The sequence below is a fragment of the Podarcis filfolensis genome (genome assembly GCF_964270895.1).
Source record: "Podarcis filfolensis genome assembly, chromosome: 16".
NCBI lineage: Eukaryota > Metazoa > Chordata > Lepidosauria > Squamata > Lacertidae > Podarcis > Podarcis filfolensis.
This window is the reverse complement of record NC_139620.1, coordinates 6,019,550-6,038,534: the sequence shown is the minus strand read 5'-3', so window position 1 is coordinate 6,038,534 and position 18,985 is coordinate 6,019,550. Positions and strand designations below refer to the sequence as shown.

Genomic DNA, 18,985 nt, shown 5'->3' with positions numbered 1-18,985 from the left:
GAGAGGTCAATTCTGCTCTGGTGAAAGGAGATTTATACTTGAGCATCCAATATTTTACAAATAACATGAGAATCATGGTTAATTTCTTCCCCCATTTCAGTTTTGGTTGGAATTCTCTGACATCCTTACCTATAATGCTTTCACATTAGTATAAAATACAAGTGTATTTTATTGTATTGGTATTTGTTGTTCCAGAACCATTGATTCCATAAATTTATTTGGTTGCTCATTACAGATTCTCCTAAAATGCGTTAATTTAATCATCACTATGATATTATGGTGTTTTTCTTTCAAACTGTTGACTTACTGTTGAAGGATTCCTTTAATTGCAGTTTTTAGTTATGCAGATTTTTTAATTGTTGCCTTTAAGAGCTTAGCTATTGTGTCCAAATAGACACCTAGCACTTGATCTTTTGAGAAACCTAGAAACATCATTTTTGGCTTTAGAGAAGTGGCCTGCCATCTGGCCCACAAGGACTTTTCAGCCAAGCCACGCTCACCTACCCTATATCTGACATTGCATATGGCACTAGGTATTGTACAGGTAAAGATGGGGTTTGGCTAAAATGATGTTTGCAGGCAGGACCAATCAATTGAAAGCTGCATTCAAAGCACAGTGACACCTTTAGAAGCTCCTCTCAAAGCATTCTCTTGTCCTGCACTTTGCACAGGGCTTCAAAAGATCAAAAATCAGCTGCTAGAACTGGGCAATTGGTGCTTCTTGGAGCTTTCCTGGTTATCACCAGTGCCAGGCAATCTCATCAAGACCTATCAATGGGTTACTTTGCACAGGACCCCCTCAAACCTTGATCTTGCCCAGTGTACAGTTATAAGTAGTAACAGTAATGGCAGTATTCATCCATCTGTTACCCTATTTAGACAGAAATAACCTGGCTTTTGTTGTCTATGGTCTGCTAAACTCTAGGTTAGATTACTGCAATGTGTTATACTTGGGTCTGCCTTTGGAGACAGTAGAGAAACTGCAGGTAGTGCAGAATACAGTGGTGAGATTACCAGTTGGAACCAGAACCACGTGTACCTTACTTTATGTTCCATGACGGAGGGAAGGCAGACAAAATAAGACTGTAAGCAATAATAAAAAATATCTCTGCTATCTCTTTTAGAACACTCTGAAGGATGTCTTCCCAGCAATCCCAGTGCCCAACCAACCCACAGCCATGCCAAGACAACCCACAGAAATGTCCACCAAAGCAAGATGCTGATTGCACTCCACCAAAAACGTGCTCACCTCCCCAGGATCAACAGAAGAAGGCACCTCCATCCTGTCCACAGAATCCAAAATAACATCTCCTGGAGTTAAGAAGAGAGAAGGCAATTGGTGGGGGCAATGTCAAAAGTGGACTGCTTCCTTTCCACATGCTCATAACTAAAAACTCAGGTGCTGATTACAGAATTTTCGTTGTGGCATCTGGTTGGCCACTATGAGAACAGGAAACGGGACTAGATGGGCCTTTGGTCCAGTCCATAATGTGCTTGATATTAGTCGAAATCCACATGATTCTCCTTTGCAACCCCAATGCTTACTGTGAAGAGATAACCCAGCATTGATGCTCAATTGGCTTGCAAGATATTCCATAATATACAGGTCTCACTTTGCCTTTCGCCATACCACAGTTGTCCTTCTTTCTCTTTTCCATTCTGGAAGAAAACATAAAACATGATATTTTATAATAAAAAACACACACTCATGATTTGACAAGTCATTCATCTTGTGGAAAATAATTTATTGTCCTGTTGAGATTGAAACAAAGAGGTTTCCTGCCTTGTGGTGTCTTTATTTTTGGGGAGGGCATGGGAAGTTAAAGAGATAAATTTTGAAAAATCCTTTTGGGACAGAATACTCCAAAATAAATTTGGACATGAGCCCACACACGCTCAACTGGTCCATGTGGGGTCTGGGTCCTTCGCTATTTTCTATTTCAAATTAAAAAGAGAGAGTCCCTAGTCTTTTTGATTTTTTGAAAATATAAAGTAAAAAGAAAATTCTGTGGAGTGAACAGGAGTTACATATGTGTTTGTTGACAGCTCTTCCATGTATGTTGAGCAGTTAGTTACATGCACAAAATATAATACAATTTATATATATCTGGGCAACAACTCCATGGGACACCTGTAAAATGTCACCCAGGCTTAGCATAAATTATGTGTGACAGATCAGGTGCTCACTGATAATATGGGGTTAAGCAAGACTGAAGAACATGGATTAAGCAAACAAACAGACTAGGCACAGGTAAACTTGAGTAATGAGCAATCCTTAAGTAGGTGGACTTTGAATGAGGCAGAATAGCAGGCCCAGCATGGACACCTGCTATGGAAACCCCTGGTGGCCCAGAAGGACCTGTAAATGGGACAGCATTTGGTTTGCATGGAGAAGCTCCCAGGTACAATCACCAGCAATTCCTGGTAGGGTTGGGAGAGAAACTCTGGATAGCTGCTTCCAGACAGTGTGTAGACAATACTTAGCTAGATAGACCAAAGGTTTGACTAAGTAAAAGGTAAAAAAAAAAAAGAATAAGTTAAAGGACCCCTGGACAGTTACCGTATTTTTCGCACCATAGGACGCACCGGACAATAGGACGCACCTTGTTTTAGAGGGGGGAGAACAAGGAAAAAAAATTCTTCCGCTCTCTGCCCAGCGCCCCTTCAGCGAAGCAGCAGGAGGCGCTGCGCAGAGAGTGGGAGAATTTTCCCCCTCTTGTTTTCCCGCTCTAAAACAAGGTGCCGTTTAAGGTGGCTACCTTGGAAGGTTCCTTTCGACCTACTCTTTGGGGCTGGCGGGGGGAAGCCCACCACCAGCCCCAAAGAGCAGGTCAGGGAGCAGCGGAAAGGCGCAGCGGAGAGGCTGCTGCCATAGTCAAGCGTCACTTCTCCAGCTGGGAGAGGGTTGCGGGGGGCTGCTTTAGCCCCGTGCGCGCTCTCCCAGCTGGAGAGGTGACGCACGGCTATGGCAGGAGCCTCCATAGCCGCACGTTACCTCTCCAGCCGGGAGAGGGTCGCGGGGCTATGGTGTTTTCGCTCCATAGGACGCACACACATTTCCCCTTCATTTTTGAAGGGGGAAAGGTGCGTCCTATAGAGCGAAAAATACGGTAAGTCCAGTGGTGGTGAGTGGTGCTCATTTCACTTCACACCAAGGGAGCCGGTGTTTGTCCACAGACAGCTTTCCGGGGCATGTGGCTGCACATCCATGACTCCTGAGCCTTCCCCGATCTCCTTCCCCCTTTGTTTTGAGAGATCGGGGGAGGCTCGGGAGCCGCAGGCAGGCAGCCATTGCCCAGTTTTTTAGAAACTCTGTGCATTTATGTTTCACATGGTGTGAAAGAAGGGTTTTACACCTTTATACAATATGCATGTGTTCTTGGGCTCAGGGTCTTTTGCCTGACTATCCTCACTACTGACTCCCTGTTGCTACTCAGCTTCACAAAAATAAATAAAAAAGAGTCCCCGGATTCATTGAAAAAAATCTGGTAACCATAGTCTAAGGTGACACTCAATGAGCATCATGACTGTGTGTCATGGACTGGCTTGATAAAGAGGAATGGTGAGAGGCATGAGCTGGGGAACCCCCAAGAGATGAAAGCTCAGAGCCAGGGGACTGGTGGTGGGATGACCATGAGTGGTCAGAGGGAGAAGACTGGGAGACTGGGAAGAGGAGGGGTTGGAAGCTAAAGGGGCAACAGGGTTTAGTGAGCAAGAGGAGGCTGGGGCAGAGAGCAGTCCAGGCTCAGAGTCAGAAAAGGTAGCTAGAAAGGAGAGGGGCCAAGAGGCATTGATGAGGCAGGCTGCTGAAAAATCCAGGGAGTCTCCCCTTCCTGCTGCAATCAGCTCCCTTCTTTCTCTTCCCACCCCCAGTCTGCTAGAACATGCAAATAAATGAAAAGGGCAGAGTCTGGTTGTATGCAAGCCTAGAGTGGTGGGAACGCAGGGACCCACAGTCCTCACAACTGCCACATTGGGGCAAGATCTACTGGAATTGTTGGAATCACCAGGCCTGTGCTGTTTTGGTTTCTTGAATAAAGAGTTAACTTCACTGACACCGTGTTGGCTCTTTGGCTGACCTATGCTTGACTCTGGCTCCTGACAGCCGGATTTGAACCCTAGTCTCTCAGGTCTGGCATGCTAACTGCTACACCACACTGGCTCTTGGTGGAGTAGCTATGTGGAAGGAGAGAGAAACCATTCTGCAGCTAATGGAATTCTTTTCCTTGATTATCAAAATGAATATGTTTGTCTATGCTTTATGTGCCTGTACACTTTAAATGCAGAATCTTTATACACATTCCATTCTATTAAATGATCTGCTTCCTTGCACCACATTCACAAACCTTGCTGACTCTGCTAGTAGTTGCCCGCAAAATACTGCAAAATACTGAGATGGATAAATGGCCATACTGGTGAGACTAAAGGATCTGCCACAAGGACTCATTTTACTGTATATTTATTTTAATCTTTGTTGGAAGCTGCCCAGAGTGGCTGGGGAAACCCAGCCAGATGGGTGGGGTACAAATAATAAATTATTATTATTAGTAGTAGTAGCAGTGTTCTTTCCTAACTGCTCTGGATGAGAACTCTCCGTGTGCCTCCATAAAATGCTTGGGCAATTAAATAATTAAATAACACAGCTGTTGTGCACTAGGGGGCTAGCATCACAAATCCAAGGAAATTGAATCCTTTTAGCTAAACAATTAGGCAAATGAATGGGGCTCCTGGTATAACAACAACAACAAAAAATAGCCTAGACACTGAGATCTAGATCTGAGGACCTTCTAGTGGTTCCCTCACTGCGAGAAGTGAAGTTACAGACAACCAGGCAAAGGGCCTTCTTGACATGCAATATGCATATTTTTTAGGATCCACCTTATTTAGATGATTCTAAGTTGTTTCTAACTGTTCTTGACATTGTGCTTTAATTGTTGTAACCTGCCATGTGACCTTGGTTTGAAAAGCGGGTAATTAATGATCATTATCACCATAAGCACCAACCTTCACTTATGAAATCTGTTGGGCCAAGGCATGCTAATGAATTCACCTTGTTGTTTTTGTTTAGTCGTTTAGTCGTGTCCGACTCTTCATGACCCCATAGACCAACGTTAAATGGCTTTAAAATAGGTCAATAGCTATTGACCATGGTAAGTAACTGGAACTTTCAGTGACTGTTCACTTTTCAGTGCTAACTGGGGGGGAAATAGAAAGGAGGGTGCCTCCATAGAGGAATCTGATTGGCCACTGTGAGAACCTGGATGCTGAGAGACATGGACCATTCCTGCTAATTTAACTGGTCTCTTCCAGTGTTCTTACCTTATGCTCCGTAACTGAAACCTTTCTCCTGCTTCATCTAAAGAAAACTGACAAAGGCGTCTGCAACCAACTGTATGAGTCAGACGGTTTCCTGTCTCGCCTGCTTGCCTGAAATGAACCTTGTTACATCACTGCCCTATAACAGGTAATGGGCATTTCAAAATAAACAGCTGCTGCTGCAAGGTGTGTAACTATGGGCAGTTTGTGTGGAGCCGCTTTGTGGCATCTTAATATTCAGGCACATTCCTCTACATTAGGGATGTACCTGAAGCTCTCTAGCTGTTGTCAGTCTCCAACTCCCATCACCCTTGGCCATTGGCCATGCTGGAATGGGACTGATGGGAACTGGAGTCCAATAAATAACTAGAGAGCTGTAAGTTTGCCATCTTAAGCCTATAGACCAGCCTTTCTCAACCTGTGGGTCCCCAGATGTCGTTGAACTACAACTCCCATCACTCCTAGCTAGCAAGGCCAGAGCTCAGGGATGATGGGAGTTGTAGTCCAACAACATCGGGGAGCCACAGGTTGAGAACTGCTGCTATAGACCTTCAGGTACAGATGGATTCCAGCTACCATCAGTTTCCGTCAGCATGGCCAATGGCTATGAGCGATGGGATTTGTAATCTAACAGCATCTGGAGAACCAAAAGTTCCCCACTGTATATATATCCCTCAGTGCCACCACAAAAAACAGCAAGTTCTCAGGGGGAAATAAAACAGGGGGGAAATGTTTGGGGCCCCAGATGCAGCCCCCAAACCATGTGTGTGTCCTTGCAGAGAAAGGTGGGATATAAATGCAAAATGAATTTTTAAAAATGCTACAGAGAGCTTGCCTTTTGCATGCTCACACAACACTTCCCCCTGTTTTGTGGAGATGAGTGTCTTTCCCCACTAAGGTGCTGAGGAAGTTACTGATGTATGGCTTTTATCTATATGCTCTAGCAATTTGATCAGGACTGCTTTAAACTAAAATCTGAGGGGGGGGGGGCAGAAGACCCAGGTAACATGTTGACGTTGATATCAGGAAAGGTCCTAGAATGTAATGATCTCAGGCAGGCAAGCTAGCCCCTATCAGAATTAACGACTCTCTGGCAGTTTTATAGTAAGTTTATTTATAAATTACATCCAAAGCGTGGCTCCCAACCTGCCACACTTTGATACGAGTTGGTCGCTCTGAGTCTTCGCCCCTTTCACAGCAAAAAGGGTGCCAAAGTCCAGTCCTTCCTCTTCCATTGCATTTTAACCCTTTCAGTTCTTCTGGTTCGGAGAGAAGGAGGGTGGAATTCCCTCCACTCTGCTTTCATAAGAAGAACCCTCTGCACGCTGTTTATCTTCTGGTTGCATAGCAACCCCCTCACTGCCATCTAACTCTCCCCCCCCCTTCTTGTGAGCTGTCCGAGTCTGCTGCTCTAGCTGAGTCAGGGAACTCTTGGTAAAGGGGGGCTGAGCTCACCCACACCTGCTCTGTCTGCATTCTTTCGTCTCCAGAGTCAGACTCTGATGCTCTTTGTACTAACAATCCTTCATCTCCAGTGTCGGACTCTTCCCAGGCATTCGATTCAGCCACGTCCCTGACATAGAACATATAATTAAATGGTTGGTCTGTTAGCACTCAGAAAAGGATGTTGTGATTACTAAGACCCAGCATATGTTTCTCAGAAACAGTTAATGCCAGACGAAACTTATTTACTTTTTGGATAGAGTTAAAAACTTAGTGGATCAGTAATGCTGTTGACATAGATTCAGGTAGGTAGCCGTGTTGGTCTGACGCAGTCAATTCTGCCTTGTTTAGACCACACCTGGAGAACTGTGTTCAGTTCTTTTTTCTTTTTTTTAAATGATTTTTTCTTATTTTCTTCATATAATCCTTTCCCCAACAATCCTTATTATCACAGTATAATCCCTTTGATTTCCCTCCCAGCAGCTAGTATATACATCACATACTTATTGCGTATATTATTGTCATAACTCTACTATTTTACATTGAAGGTATTATTCCAGTCCTGCTAGTGTCTTTAAGCTTTTACAGTTCTCCTTAAAATATTCAATAAATTTACTCCAGTTGTTATTGTATCTCTGGTCTTCTTGGTCCTGGATCCTCCCTGTGAATTTGGCAAGTTCCACGAAATCTGTCATCTTCACCTGCCGCTCCTGGATGATTGGTAAATCTTGCATTTTCCATTTTTGGGCCAGTAGGGTTCTCGCAGCAGCTGTGGCATACATAAACAAATTCTGATCTTTTATTTTAATCTATCTTCCCACTAGACCTAGCAAAAATGCCTCTGGTCTTTTGGGAAAAGTGTACTTAAATATATTTTTAAGTTCATTATAGATTAATTCCCAAAATCTTTTAACTTTGTCACAGGTCCACCACATATGAAAGTAGTCCCCATCTACTTCCTTACATTTCCTACACTTTCTGTCTCTCTTTCTATACATTTTAGCCAGTTTTGTTGGCGTCAAATGCCATCTATACATCATTTTTAATACATTCTCCTTCAATGCCATACATCCTGTAAAGCTCAAACCTTCCTTCCATAATTTTATCCAAGCTTCTAACTCAATGTTATGCCCAATATCTACCAATATGTACCAATCAAGTAAGAAATCATACATTCTAGATAACATTTTTCCTTTACACTCAATAGAGTGTAATAAACTTGGAGTTAATAAACTTGGAATTTTGATTTTTTATCCTCAAACCCATTTGGAGAACTGTGTTCAGTACTTGGCACCACAATTTAAGATTTAAGGATTTAAGAAGGATATTGAGAAACTGGGCTGTGTGCATGGGAGGGCAACCAAGATGATAAAGGTTCTGAAAACCAATCATTATGAGGAGCAATTGAAGGAATTGGTTATGTTTAGCTTGGAAAAGAGGAGTCTGAGAGGAGATTTGATAGCCATCTTCAAATATCTCAAGGGCTGTCACATGGAAGATGGAATAAGCTTGCTTTCTCCTACTGTGGAGGGTAGGACTCAGATCAATGGAGTCAAAGAAAGGCAATTCTGACTAAACATCAGGAATAACTTTTGAGTGGTAAGAGCTGTTGGACAGTGGAACAGACTTCATCGGAAGGTGGTGGCCTGTTCTTCACTGGTGGTTTTTAAGCAGAGATTGGATAGCCATCTGGCATGGATGCTTTAGTTGAGATTCCTGCATTGCAATGGGTTGGATTAGATGACCCTCATTCTATGACTCATTCTAGGTGCTGATCTGTGGCCACACACCCAACAGCTGCAGAGGAATCTTCTCCTCAATCTTCCATCCATCCCAGCCACCTACTTGTGAGCTTGACTAAGAATGCCTTGGTCTATATTTCCTAATCCACAAACAAATACTAGCATGCAGCAAAGGCAAAATAAGGCTAATTAATCTCCTGACCTTTATCAACCTCTTTCTCTCTGTGTCCCAAGCTGTACTTTACAAACACTGACGGTGAAGATAATTGAACTCTCTTCCTTTAATTTGTGGAAATGAATTCTTAGCTGGTTCTTATTAGTCAATTATATCGCCTGGAAGGAATTAGAGCAGATTGATCGGGCCCTTTCCGTTAATAGCAGTTAACGTGTCTGGCTACAAGGAAATACCAGCCCTCATCTCCAAAGTTTCCGCTACGCACTTGGCTGGCCTTTGGTCAAGTAATATACAGATATAGCTATAGAAACTGCAAGGGGTTCTTGGTTTGATCTCAGTCTCGTGATCCACAGCTTTTCACTCATTTCCATATTTGCAAACATATTTTTTTTCCCTGGACACTGGAAATGAGCACTAAACATGTGCTATATTCCACTGTACTTCCGGAAGTGCCTTTTATGTCATATGAAAACAGAAAACAGTTAGGGGGATGTTGGGAACATGGAATAAGCTTCTATGGGGATGAAGCTCAAGGCGGCGGGGAATGCACATTCTTCTATCTATCCCTACCTCTGTTTCTCTTTCCTTTCTCTATTGCAGTGGTGGGGAATCTTGGAGTCTCCAGATATTGCTGTACTCAAACTCCCATTGGCACCAAGTAGCATGGCCCATAGCCAACGATGATTCCCTCACCCCTGTTCTATTGTCTTCCATGTGATCATTTCTGGATTATAAGTCTGACAGATCAAGGACAAGTTCTCTGATATGTTGTAAGGTGCATAGATGGCACAATATGAATTCATGATGATATCTGCAGCCATTTTCTTACCGGAAAGTGTACATCAGGTACATTGTACATCCAAGTATTCAACCATGTTGGTTATCAGTTGAAGGTAGTGGTGGTTGGAAGGGAGAAAACTTTTTTTAAAAAAAAAATGTTCTATTTTATAAGGACTGAGGAAGCCCTTTGAGGGTGAAGCAAGGGAGATATCTGGAAACCTTGTTCTGCACAAGTTAGCAGTTTGTACCTGCATCAGCCAGCTTGTGCCAGCAGTCAACATCAGCTGTGTTGCTCTTGTTACCTTCAGGACTTTTCTATTTTTACTGAAGAAGAAGAAGAAGGGTTTGGATTTGATATTCCACTTTATCACTACCCGCAGGAGTCTCAAAGTGGCTAACATTCTCCTTTGCATGGACAGGTGGAGTCCCCAGATCCCGCGCGGTCCCCCCGTCATGTGGAATAACGACTCAAGACAACGTGCTATGGGATTAAATTGGCCACAACTTTATTAAATTTCAAATGTGGGTAGACCTTGGCTCAGGCATTGGGCGTTCTCCCTCCCCAGTCCCCAGCCAGGGACCTAGGGAGCATCAGGGTTATCCAGTGTGTGGGGGGGGGGATGGGGAGAACATATGTTCAAGCAGAGATAGCCGCCCCCGTTACGCCGCCGCCGCAGGGGAGAGCAATGATGACCTTTCGGCGTACGGTCAAAGCCTCCCTTCAGAAACCCCTTTAACAGGGAACCCTGGTATCGCCGCCGCAAAGAGGAAGATGGACTAAAGGATTCCGCCCAAGGCCTGATACCACCAAAGTTGTGACGTTTTGCTACGGGAAAGGCGAAACCTGCCAATGCAGGGAAATTCCTTTCCGGCCCTTTAACAGCGACCTTAACGTAGCAGCGCCCGCATACCTGTGAAGAAAAGTTAACCTGCAAAACCTGTGAAGAAAAGTTAACCTGCAAAATAAGTCATTAACTGAGGGTGGGTAGGGTGGGAGAAGCTCTGGAGCCAAGTGAGGATTCCCAGGTAAGATCCTCCCTCTATTGTGTGGGCAGGTAATCCCTCCCCTACCTGACCTGGTCTCCTTGGCAACGCTTCCCCCAGGTGGGATTGGACAACTGACTGAGGTAGGCGGAGACCTCCAGGTATCCCACCTGAGGGAAGGCAAAGCCAAGCCTATGCTGTTGGAGCCGCTCCAGATCTAGGGGCTGCACGCGTCCACGCAAAGGGCGCCCCCCGTTTTAAGCGGGGAGCGGTCATTCCCTTCCTTCCCCACAACAAACACTCTGTGAGGTGAGTGGGGCCGAGAGACTTCAGAGAAGTGTGACTAGTCCAAGGTCACCCAGCAGCTGCATGTGGAGGAGCGGAGACGCGAACCTGGTTCCCCAGATTACGAATCTACCGCTCTTAACCACTACACCACACTGGCTCTTGAAGGATTGTGTTATACAGGAACTTACAAGAAGCAACAATAAGAAAGCCTAAGGATGTGTTATACAGGAACTCACAAAAAGAAACAAGAAGAAAATAAGAAATGTATTACCATAGGTTAAATACAGTATATATGAACTGTATAGGTTGCACATACTGGACTAAACCTATACGTTAGGAAATAACCAATAAAATGTTCGCAGATTATTATTCAGCCTGTTGCGCTTTGTGTATTGTGATAACTGTATTTGCGTAGCAAGGTATTGAATTTCTTTTGACAGAGCTGTAATCAGGCAACGTTCAACCATGTTGATTATCAGTTGAAGGTAGTGTTGGTTGGAAGGGGAAAATCCCTTGAAGTCAGAAAACTTATTTTTTTATATGTTCTATTTTATAATGTACAGTCGTTTACTTGGGTTTCCGAACAGCTTAGTTCTCGAACGTTTTGGCTCCCAAACGTCGCAAACCTGGAAGTGACTGTTCTGGTTTGAGAACTATTTTTGGAAGCCGAACATCCGACGGGGCTTCCGTGGCTTCTGATTGGCTGCAGGAGCTACCTGAAGCCAATCAGAATCTGCGCTTCGGTTTTCGAATGTTTTGAAAGTCAAACGGACTTCCAGAATGGATTCCGTTCAACTTCCAAGGTACGACTGTATATAAACAATTATAAGAACAGGTGAAAAGGAATTTAAAATGAATAAAGATACAAATGACCAAAGTAACAAATATAGATACAAATCAGTTAAGTAACAAAGTCCTGTTTATGAAAGAAAAAAAAAAGTGGGAATAATTGTACTCTGCTAATTTAAATGAATTTGGCATTTTAAGGTTAATCATCAAAAAACCCAAGAATACAACATATGACAACAGAAGATCAAAAGACTTTAATGGAGAAAACTGAATTTCAAATTGGAACAAAGTAAAGTATTTGGGCATTACCATGACAAATATAAATTGTATGTTGTTTCAAAATAATTATGTTAAGACATGGATGGAAATTAAAAAGATATGTTAAGTTGGGAGAAATTAATATTGTCCTTGGTGGGTAGAATTTTTGTGATAAAGGTGAATATATTGCCCAGAAGGATGTTTTTGTTTCATTACAGCTAATGACTTATAGTACTATTCAAACAATGGCAAAAAGACTTATCAAGGTTTTGTGAAGGTGGGGTGGATGGACCACGTTTTAAAATATTACAAGATGCAAAGGAAAAGGGAGTATTGGGTGTACCAAACCTAAAACTGTATTTTTCAGCCCGTTGTATAGTGTGGATGCAGGACTGGATGAGATTGAGAAATAAGAGACTCCTGGAAACAGAAGGACATGACCTAAAGTTTGTATGGCGTGGATATTTGTGGCACCACAAAGTTAAAGTGGATTATAAAAATCACTTTATTGTATGTGTCATATTAATAATTTGGAATAAATACAAGCCTAGATTGTGCCAAAAGACACTGTTATTGATGTCATCACAAGAAGCTTTCTACAGAAAAGAGATAAAATGCAAAGAGAAATATACAACATGCCAAGATTTTTAAAATTGCATCAAGGAGACTATAAAATTAAAAGAAGACAACAGCCAATAGAGGAAGGTTATAATTTTCAGTGATTTTCTTATATGCAATTAGCAGAGAGGTTTAAATTGGATAAAAACACATTTGGTATAGATATAGAACAAGGAAAGACAGGCTTTGAAACTCAACTGAGAGCAGAGGATGAACATGTTGCTGCAAAAATGTATAAACTTTTGTTGAAATTCAAAGCTGAAGAAGAACAAGTTAAAGAATGTATGATTAATTGGGCAAAATATTTTTGTTATAATATACAGGTGGAACAGGTGGAGTATATGCGGACTAAAGGGTTAAAATTTACGTTGTGTTACAATCTTTAAGAGAACTTTTATAAAATGATGCATCATTTGTATTTAACTCCTGAGAAATTGTTTAGAATATACTGAAGTGTTTCAGGTATTTTCTGGAAGTGCCAAGAACATGGGGAGACATTTGATAGTGTTTGGTGGACATTTGAAAAGGCTAAAAATACAAATACATACATTGAAACAGAAGATTTTAAAGGTTAATATCCAACTGAAACCAGAACTTTTTTCTTCTACGGTTAATGGATACATAATTGGAAAGGCTTATGGAAGATTATTCCAATATATGATTACATCAGCAAGATTGTTATACTCACAAAGTTGGAAAGACACAGCTCCACCTACTACGGAAGAATGACTGATAAAATTATTGGACTTAGGTGAGATGGCAAAGTTGAAGTGTAATTTGAGCAAAATCATTATTGACCTTTATTAAGAATTGGAAGAAGGGATGCGGGTGGTGCTGTGGGTTAAACCACTGAGCCTAGGGCTTGCCGATCAGAAGGTCAGTGGTCCGAATCCCCGCAATGGGGTGACCTCCCATTGTTTGGTCCCAGCTCCTGCCAACCTAGCAGTTCGAAAGCACGTCAAAGTTCAAGTAGATAAATAGGTACCGCTCCGGCAGGAAGGTAAACGGCGTTTCCGTGCGCTGCTCTGGTTCGCCAGAAACGGCTTACTCATGCTGGCCACATGATCCAGAAGCTGTACGCCAGCTCCCTTGGCCAATAAAGCGAGATGAGCGCCGCAACCCCTGGACCTAATGGTTGGGGTCCCTTTACCTTTAGGAATTGGAAATTTCTTATGGACTTTATGCATGAAAGAGAAAATGAACTTGTAATATTTGGATTTGAAGATTCAAAAAATATTGGCTTATAGAAAATAGAACAGTTGGGTGTCAATGAGTGAATATTAAATTTAGCTGACTTTTAAAATCTTTTTTCTATTTCCTTTCTTTTCTCTCTTTTTTCCTTTTTCTTTCTTTTCTTCCCCCTCATCTTCCCCCCTCCCTTTTCTTTGCTCCTGTTCCATTTTAGATTAGATTTTAAAATTATTTATTTTATTCTGGTGTATTGGATATAAACTTTTGTATATCTTTTGGCAAATAAATAATAAGAAAGAGAAAGAGAAACCGTATTTTGCTCAATTCTAGTAGCAATATTCTGTTGGGAGCCACCCAAAATGACTGGGGCAACCTAGTCACCTGGGTGGCATTTAAGTAATAAAATTATTGTTGTTGTTATTATGGAAATAAGGAGACTGGGTTTACACATTTCTGGCACACCTGCAAGGACTCTTTCACTGCCCCAAACAGGCTGCATTTAGCCAAGGAATTAGGTGGAGCTCATGATTAATTAATCATGTTTATTTATCAACAATTATAGCAATGACAGACGTCAATCTCTTCCCTTTGTTATGCATCTAAGACTAGAAAGTCCAGTCATTAGGCAGGGAGTAAATATGCAAGTCATCATGCCCAGGGGTGTATCATATCCCGTAGGAGAGGCCTTGAGATGGTATAAAAAGTTATCTGGACCCAATGATGTCTTCATTCACTCACTTTCAACATCTCAGCTGGTTCCTGTCGCTGGAGAGGGTAAGTCAAGTCCGTATGCTTGCATGCATTTGACCGATAACAGAACTAAGTCATTCAGCTGGAGTTGAATATGGAAGATGAACTAATTATAAAACGATAGCTTCTGTTGTGCAAGAGGATGTTTTAGAGAATGGGTTTCGATGCAATCAACGACTGCTTAAGAGAAATTTATATATGATAATATATTTCTAGTGCAAAGTAAAGAAGCAGTTATGGATAGGGTTAGCAAATAGACACAGATGCACCACAGATTTGATTTTGAAACCACATTCAATGCTCCATTTAGAGGTTGCCGCCATAACTCTGTACAATGGTACCTCAGGTTACAGGTACTTCAGGTTACAGACACTGCTAACCCAGAAATAGTACCTCAGGTTAAGAACTTTGCTTCAGGAAGAGAACAGAAATCATGCTCTGGTGGCGCGGTGGCAGTGGGAGGCCCCATTAGCTAAAGTAGTACCTCAAGTTAAGAACAGTTTTGGTTAAGAACGGACCTCCAGAACCAGTTCTTAACCAGAGGTACCACTGTCTAGACATTTCAACAGTAATCAATTTGCAGTAGCAGTTTGGTTTTGACACTGGAATTCATATTGCATTTCTTACATTGATTCCTTTTTGTTCGGATTTGCATGCCCCTTTGAGATTTCGGTATATAAAACAAGCCAAGAGGATACAATTGGCTTTGCCATATTGCAATGCCATTACCTCCATTGTATGCTCCCTGTTGTTGTCTGGATGAAAAGTCTCCTTGAGCTCTGGGGATGCTTCTTGTGTGCCTGGATGAAGAACAGGGAGTGGTTTGGGAGTGTGTGCAGAAATCAGCCTACTGCACAAAGGTGAAGTTTGCCTTTGCTGCCACACCCACTTTTGCTCCTGTCTCCTCCTCCCACTGCCATGTGAACCCTTGGAAGGTTGTTGGTGCATGAAAGGCTGATTTTGTCTTATTTATCTTCCAGAGCTAAACCACCAGAAGGGAAACAAAACAGGAGAAAGAACACCCTACACACCAACATAGGAAGATGAGTTCTATGCAGCAGAAGCAGGGTGGTGGCTCCTGCTGTGGAGGAGGAGGTGGAGGAGGTGGTGGCGGCGGTGGAGGTGGCGGCTCATGCTGTGGAAGTAGTGGAGGAGGTTCCATCAGCTATCAAGGCCAAGGAGGGTCATCAGGCTGCTGTTGCTGCGGAGGCGGTGGTGGAGGAGGCAGCGGTGGTGGAGGCGGCCAGAAGATCATCATTGTCTCAGGTGGCGGAGGAGGAGGCGGACAAGGCTGCTGTGGAGGAGGATCAAGTGGTGGAGGAGGCAGCATTGGTGGACAGTCTTCAGGATGCTGCATCGGAGGAGGATCTGGTGGGGGACAGGGGGGTGGAATGAGCCAGCAGAAGATCCCATACATGAGCGGCGGATCTGGTGGTGGAGGAGGGATATGCTGTGGAGGGGGTAGCAGTGGGGGTGGAGGAGGATCAGGAGGTGTTAAAATTATTGGTGGGGGATCTGGCGGTGGAGGGGGAGGGGGAGGGGGAGGAGGAGGTGGAAGCTCCGGTGGAATTAAGGTTATAGGTGGGGGATCTGGTGGTGGTGGTGGAGGAGGAGGTGGAGGAGGTGGAAGTTCTGGGGGAATTAAGATTATCGGTGGGGGATCTGGTGGTGGAGGGGGAGGAGGAGGTGGAAGCTCTGGTGGAGTTAAGATTATCGGTGGGGGATCTGGTGGTGGAGGGGGAGGAGGAGGAGGTGGAAGTTCTGGTGGAGTTAAGATTATAGGTGGAGGATCTGGTGGTGGAGGGGGAGGAGGAGGAGGTGGAAGCTCTGGTGGAGTTAAGATTATAGGTGGGGGATCTGGTGGTGGAGGGGGAGGAGGAGGAGGTGGAAGCTCTGGTGGAGTTAAGATTATAGGTGGGGGATCTGGTGGTGGAGGGGGAGGAGGAGGGGGAGGTGGAAGCTCTGGTGGAGTTAAGATTATAGGTGGGGGATCTGGTGGTGGAGGGGGAGGAGGAGGAGGAGGAAGTTCTGGGGGAATTAAGATTATCGGTGGGGGATCTGGTGGTGGAGGGGGAGGAGGAGGAGGAGGTGGAAGCTCTGGTGGAGTTAAGATTATAGGATCAGGGGGTGGCCAGGGCAGTGGTGGCCAGAGCATGGGAGGAGGGTCTGGTGGTGGTGGTGGAATGGGTGGTCAATCTATTGGTTGTGGTGGCCAGAGCTCTGGCAGCAGCATTGGAGGAGGTTCTGGTGGTGGTGGCGGCTCAGGTGGCCAGACCATCATAGTCCCATGTGGTGGAAGTAGTGGCGGTGGCGGCGGCCAGAGCTCTGGCGGCTACATTGGAGGAGGTGGTGGCTCAGGTGGCCAGAGCTCTGGCGGCTACATTGGAGGAGGCTCTGGTGGTGGCTCAGGTGGCCAGAGCTCTGGCGGCTGCATTGGAGGAGGCTCTGGTGGTGGTGGTGGCTCAGGTGGCCAGACCATCATAGTCCCATGTGGTGGAAGTAGTGGCAGTGGCGGCGGCCAGAGCTCTGGTGGCTACATTGGAGGAGGTGGTGGCTCAGGTGGCCAGAGCTCTGGCGGCTACATTGGAGGAGGCTCTGGTGGCCAGAGCTCTGGCGGCTGCATTGGAGGAGGCTCTGGTGGCCAGAGCTCTGGCGGCTGCATTGGAGGAGGCTCTGGTGGCCAGAGCTCTGGCGGCTACATTGGAGGAGGCTCTGGTGGCCAGAGCTCTGGCAGCTGCATTGGAGGAGGCTCTGGTGGTGGTGGTGGCTCAGGTGGCCAGACCATCATAGTCCCATGTGGTGGAAGTAGTGGCGGTGGTGGTGGCCAGAGCTCTGGCGGCTACATTGGAGGAGGCTCTGGTGGTGGCTCAGGTGGCCAGAGCTCTGGCAGCTGCATTGGAGGAGGTTCTGGTGGTGGTGGTGGCTCAGGTGGCCAGACCATCGTAGTCCCATGTGGTGGAAGTAGTGGCGGTGGTGGTGGTGGTGGCCAGAGCTCTGGCTGCTGCATTGGAGGAGGCTCTGGTGGTGGTGGTGGCTCAGGTGGCCAGACCATCGTAGTCCCATGTGGTGGAAGTAGTGGCGGTGGTGGTGGTGGTGGCCAGAGCTCTGGCTGCTGCATTGGAGGAGGCTCTGGTGGTGGTTCAGGTGGTCAGACCATTATTGTATCAGGAGGCAGTAGTGGAGGAGGTGGCCAAGGTTCTGGGTGCTGCATTGGAGGAGGTTCCAGTGGGGGCTCCATGCAGACAAAGCAACCTGTTTGCCTCCCACCTGGCCTATCCCAGACCAAGCAATCTTCCCAATGGCCACCTAGCCACAAGTAAAGGGCTTCCACGTCCTTTGCTTCATTCTACAACAATGTGTTCTTCCAGAAGGAATATGAGACCGAAGTGCCAGTTTATTTCTCCTTGATGTGAAATCCCACCTTAGTGTGGAACAGCTTTGCATGTTGCATGCCTTCTTCTCAGTCTCAGTCACAATCCCTTGCTTGTATCTTCTGCATTTCATTTTGTTGGTTTGTTATTGCATGTTCAATGTTTTATTGTCCAAGAAAGAAAGAAATGTTTATTTATGCTGAAGCGGTATTGACAGTATGCCCCTACAGTTTCCTGTTTCAGTCTCCACTACTGCATGGGAGATAATAAAGCTTTCTTGAGAACTAAAATAACCACTATTGAGTTTTTCCTTCTTTCTGTGTAAGAAGAGCCCTGCTGGATCAGACCAAAGGCCCAACTGTCCGGACAACCTGTTCCCTTCAGTGGCCAATCAGATGCCTCTAGGAAGACCATAGGGAAGGCACACAGAGACCAGCTGTCCTCTGTTCTTGTTTCTTGACATCTGTTGAACTCACCTCTGAACCAGGAAGTCACATATATCCATTGTGACAAGAAAATTTCTTTCATTTCATATATTTATTCTTAATAAAACCTAACAGACTGAATAATAACAGATGCAAAATAAAATTAAATAAAAGTAGAAGGGATTATCTAGAACAACATTTATAGGAACATATTTATAGGAACACATTTCCAAAGCAGAATCAGTCCTAAAGATTACTATCACAAGGTTCTAACAGACACAAATGGGCTTACATTATCCTGTATCTTATTACTCCAGGATGTCACAAAAAGACTCAATTTCTCAATGAACACATTATTTAGTTGATGCCCTCTCTGGTTCTCACTATATGGCAATGGAGCTTTAGTTGTATAATTATGACTATGAGCCTTTCACCTATCCGGTACATTCAGCAAAAGGAGATGGTTGATCCTGAGACTGTAGCGCATGTTTCCTGTGTCAGCACAACTGCCTGCAACAAAAATGGCTCTTCAGATATTGCCCTAGCCACAGTCAGCCACCTAACATTATATTAGTGTTGACATATTTCAAAAAGTAAAAACAAGGACACCCCAAACCTGTGATTTTTTGATTGACTTGCCTAACATCCAGGACAAAGCACCGCCTTTGGAAAATTCCCCCGGATGTATAGGTTGGATGTGGTATAGGTCCCAGTTTGGCCTGTGGGGAAGGGCAGCTGTCTACCAGCTCCATCTGCTACACAGGATGAGCCCCTACCTGTCCACGGACTGTCTCGCCAGAGTGGTGCATGCTCTGGTTATCTCCCGCTTGGACTACTGCAATGCACTCTACATGG

At 44.5% G+C, this 18,985-nt stretch overlaps 1 protein-coding gene and 2 long non-coding RNA genes across 3 annotated transcripts; 2 read left to right on the top strand and 1 right to left on the bottom strand.

Annotated features, from left to right (window-relative positions):
• Positions 1-6,339: 6,339 nt before the first annotated feature.
• LOC310752023 lies at positions 6,340-11,513 on the bottom strand. The gene is made up of 3 exons (XR_014542798.1): positions 11,300-11,513; positions 8,704-8,834; positions 6,340-6,889 (listed from the first exon to the last, which is right to left on the bottom strand). It is a non-coding gene; the product is annotated as an uncharacterized lncRNA (long non-coding RNA).
• Positions 11,514-11,634: 121 nt separating this feature from the next.
• LOC310750931 (uncharacterized protein) lies at positions 11,635-16,403 on the top strand (the record flags this gene model as incomplete). The annotated part of the gene is made up of 2 exons (XM_083589328.1): positions 11,635-11,806; positions 15,315-16,403. A coding segment is annotated over exon 2 (1,026 nt), but the record flags the coding sequence as incomplete, so codon positions are not given.
• A 61-nt stretch (positions 16,404-16,464) lies between these two features.
• On the top strand, positions 16,465-17,998 carry LOC310751935. The gene is made up of 4 exons (XR_014542693.1): positions 16,465-16,842; positions 16,894-16,971; positions 17,002-17,010; positions 17,206-17,998. It is a non-coding gene; the product is annotated as an uncharacterized lncRNA (long non-coding RNA).
• The last annotated feature ends 987 nt before the right edge of the window (positions 17,999-18,985 follow it).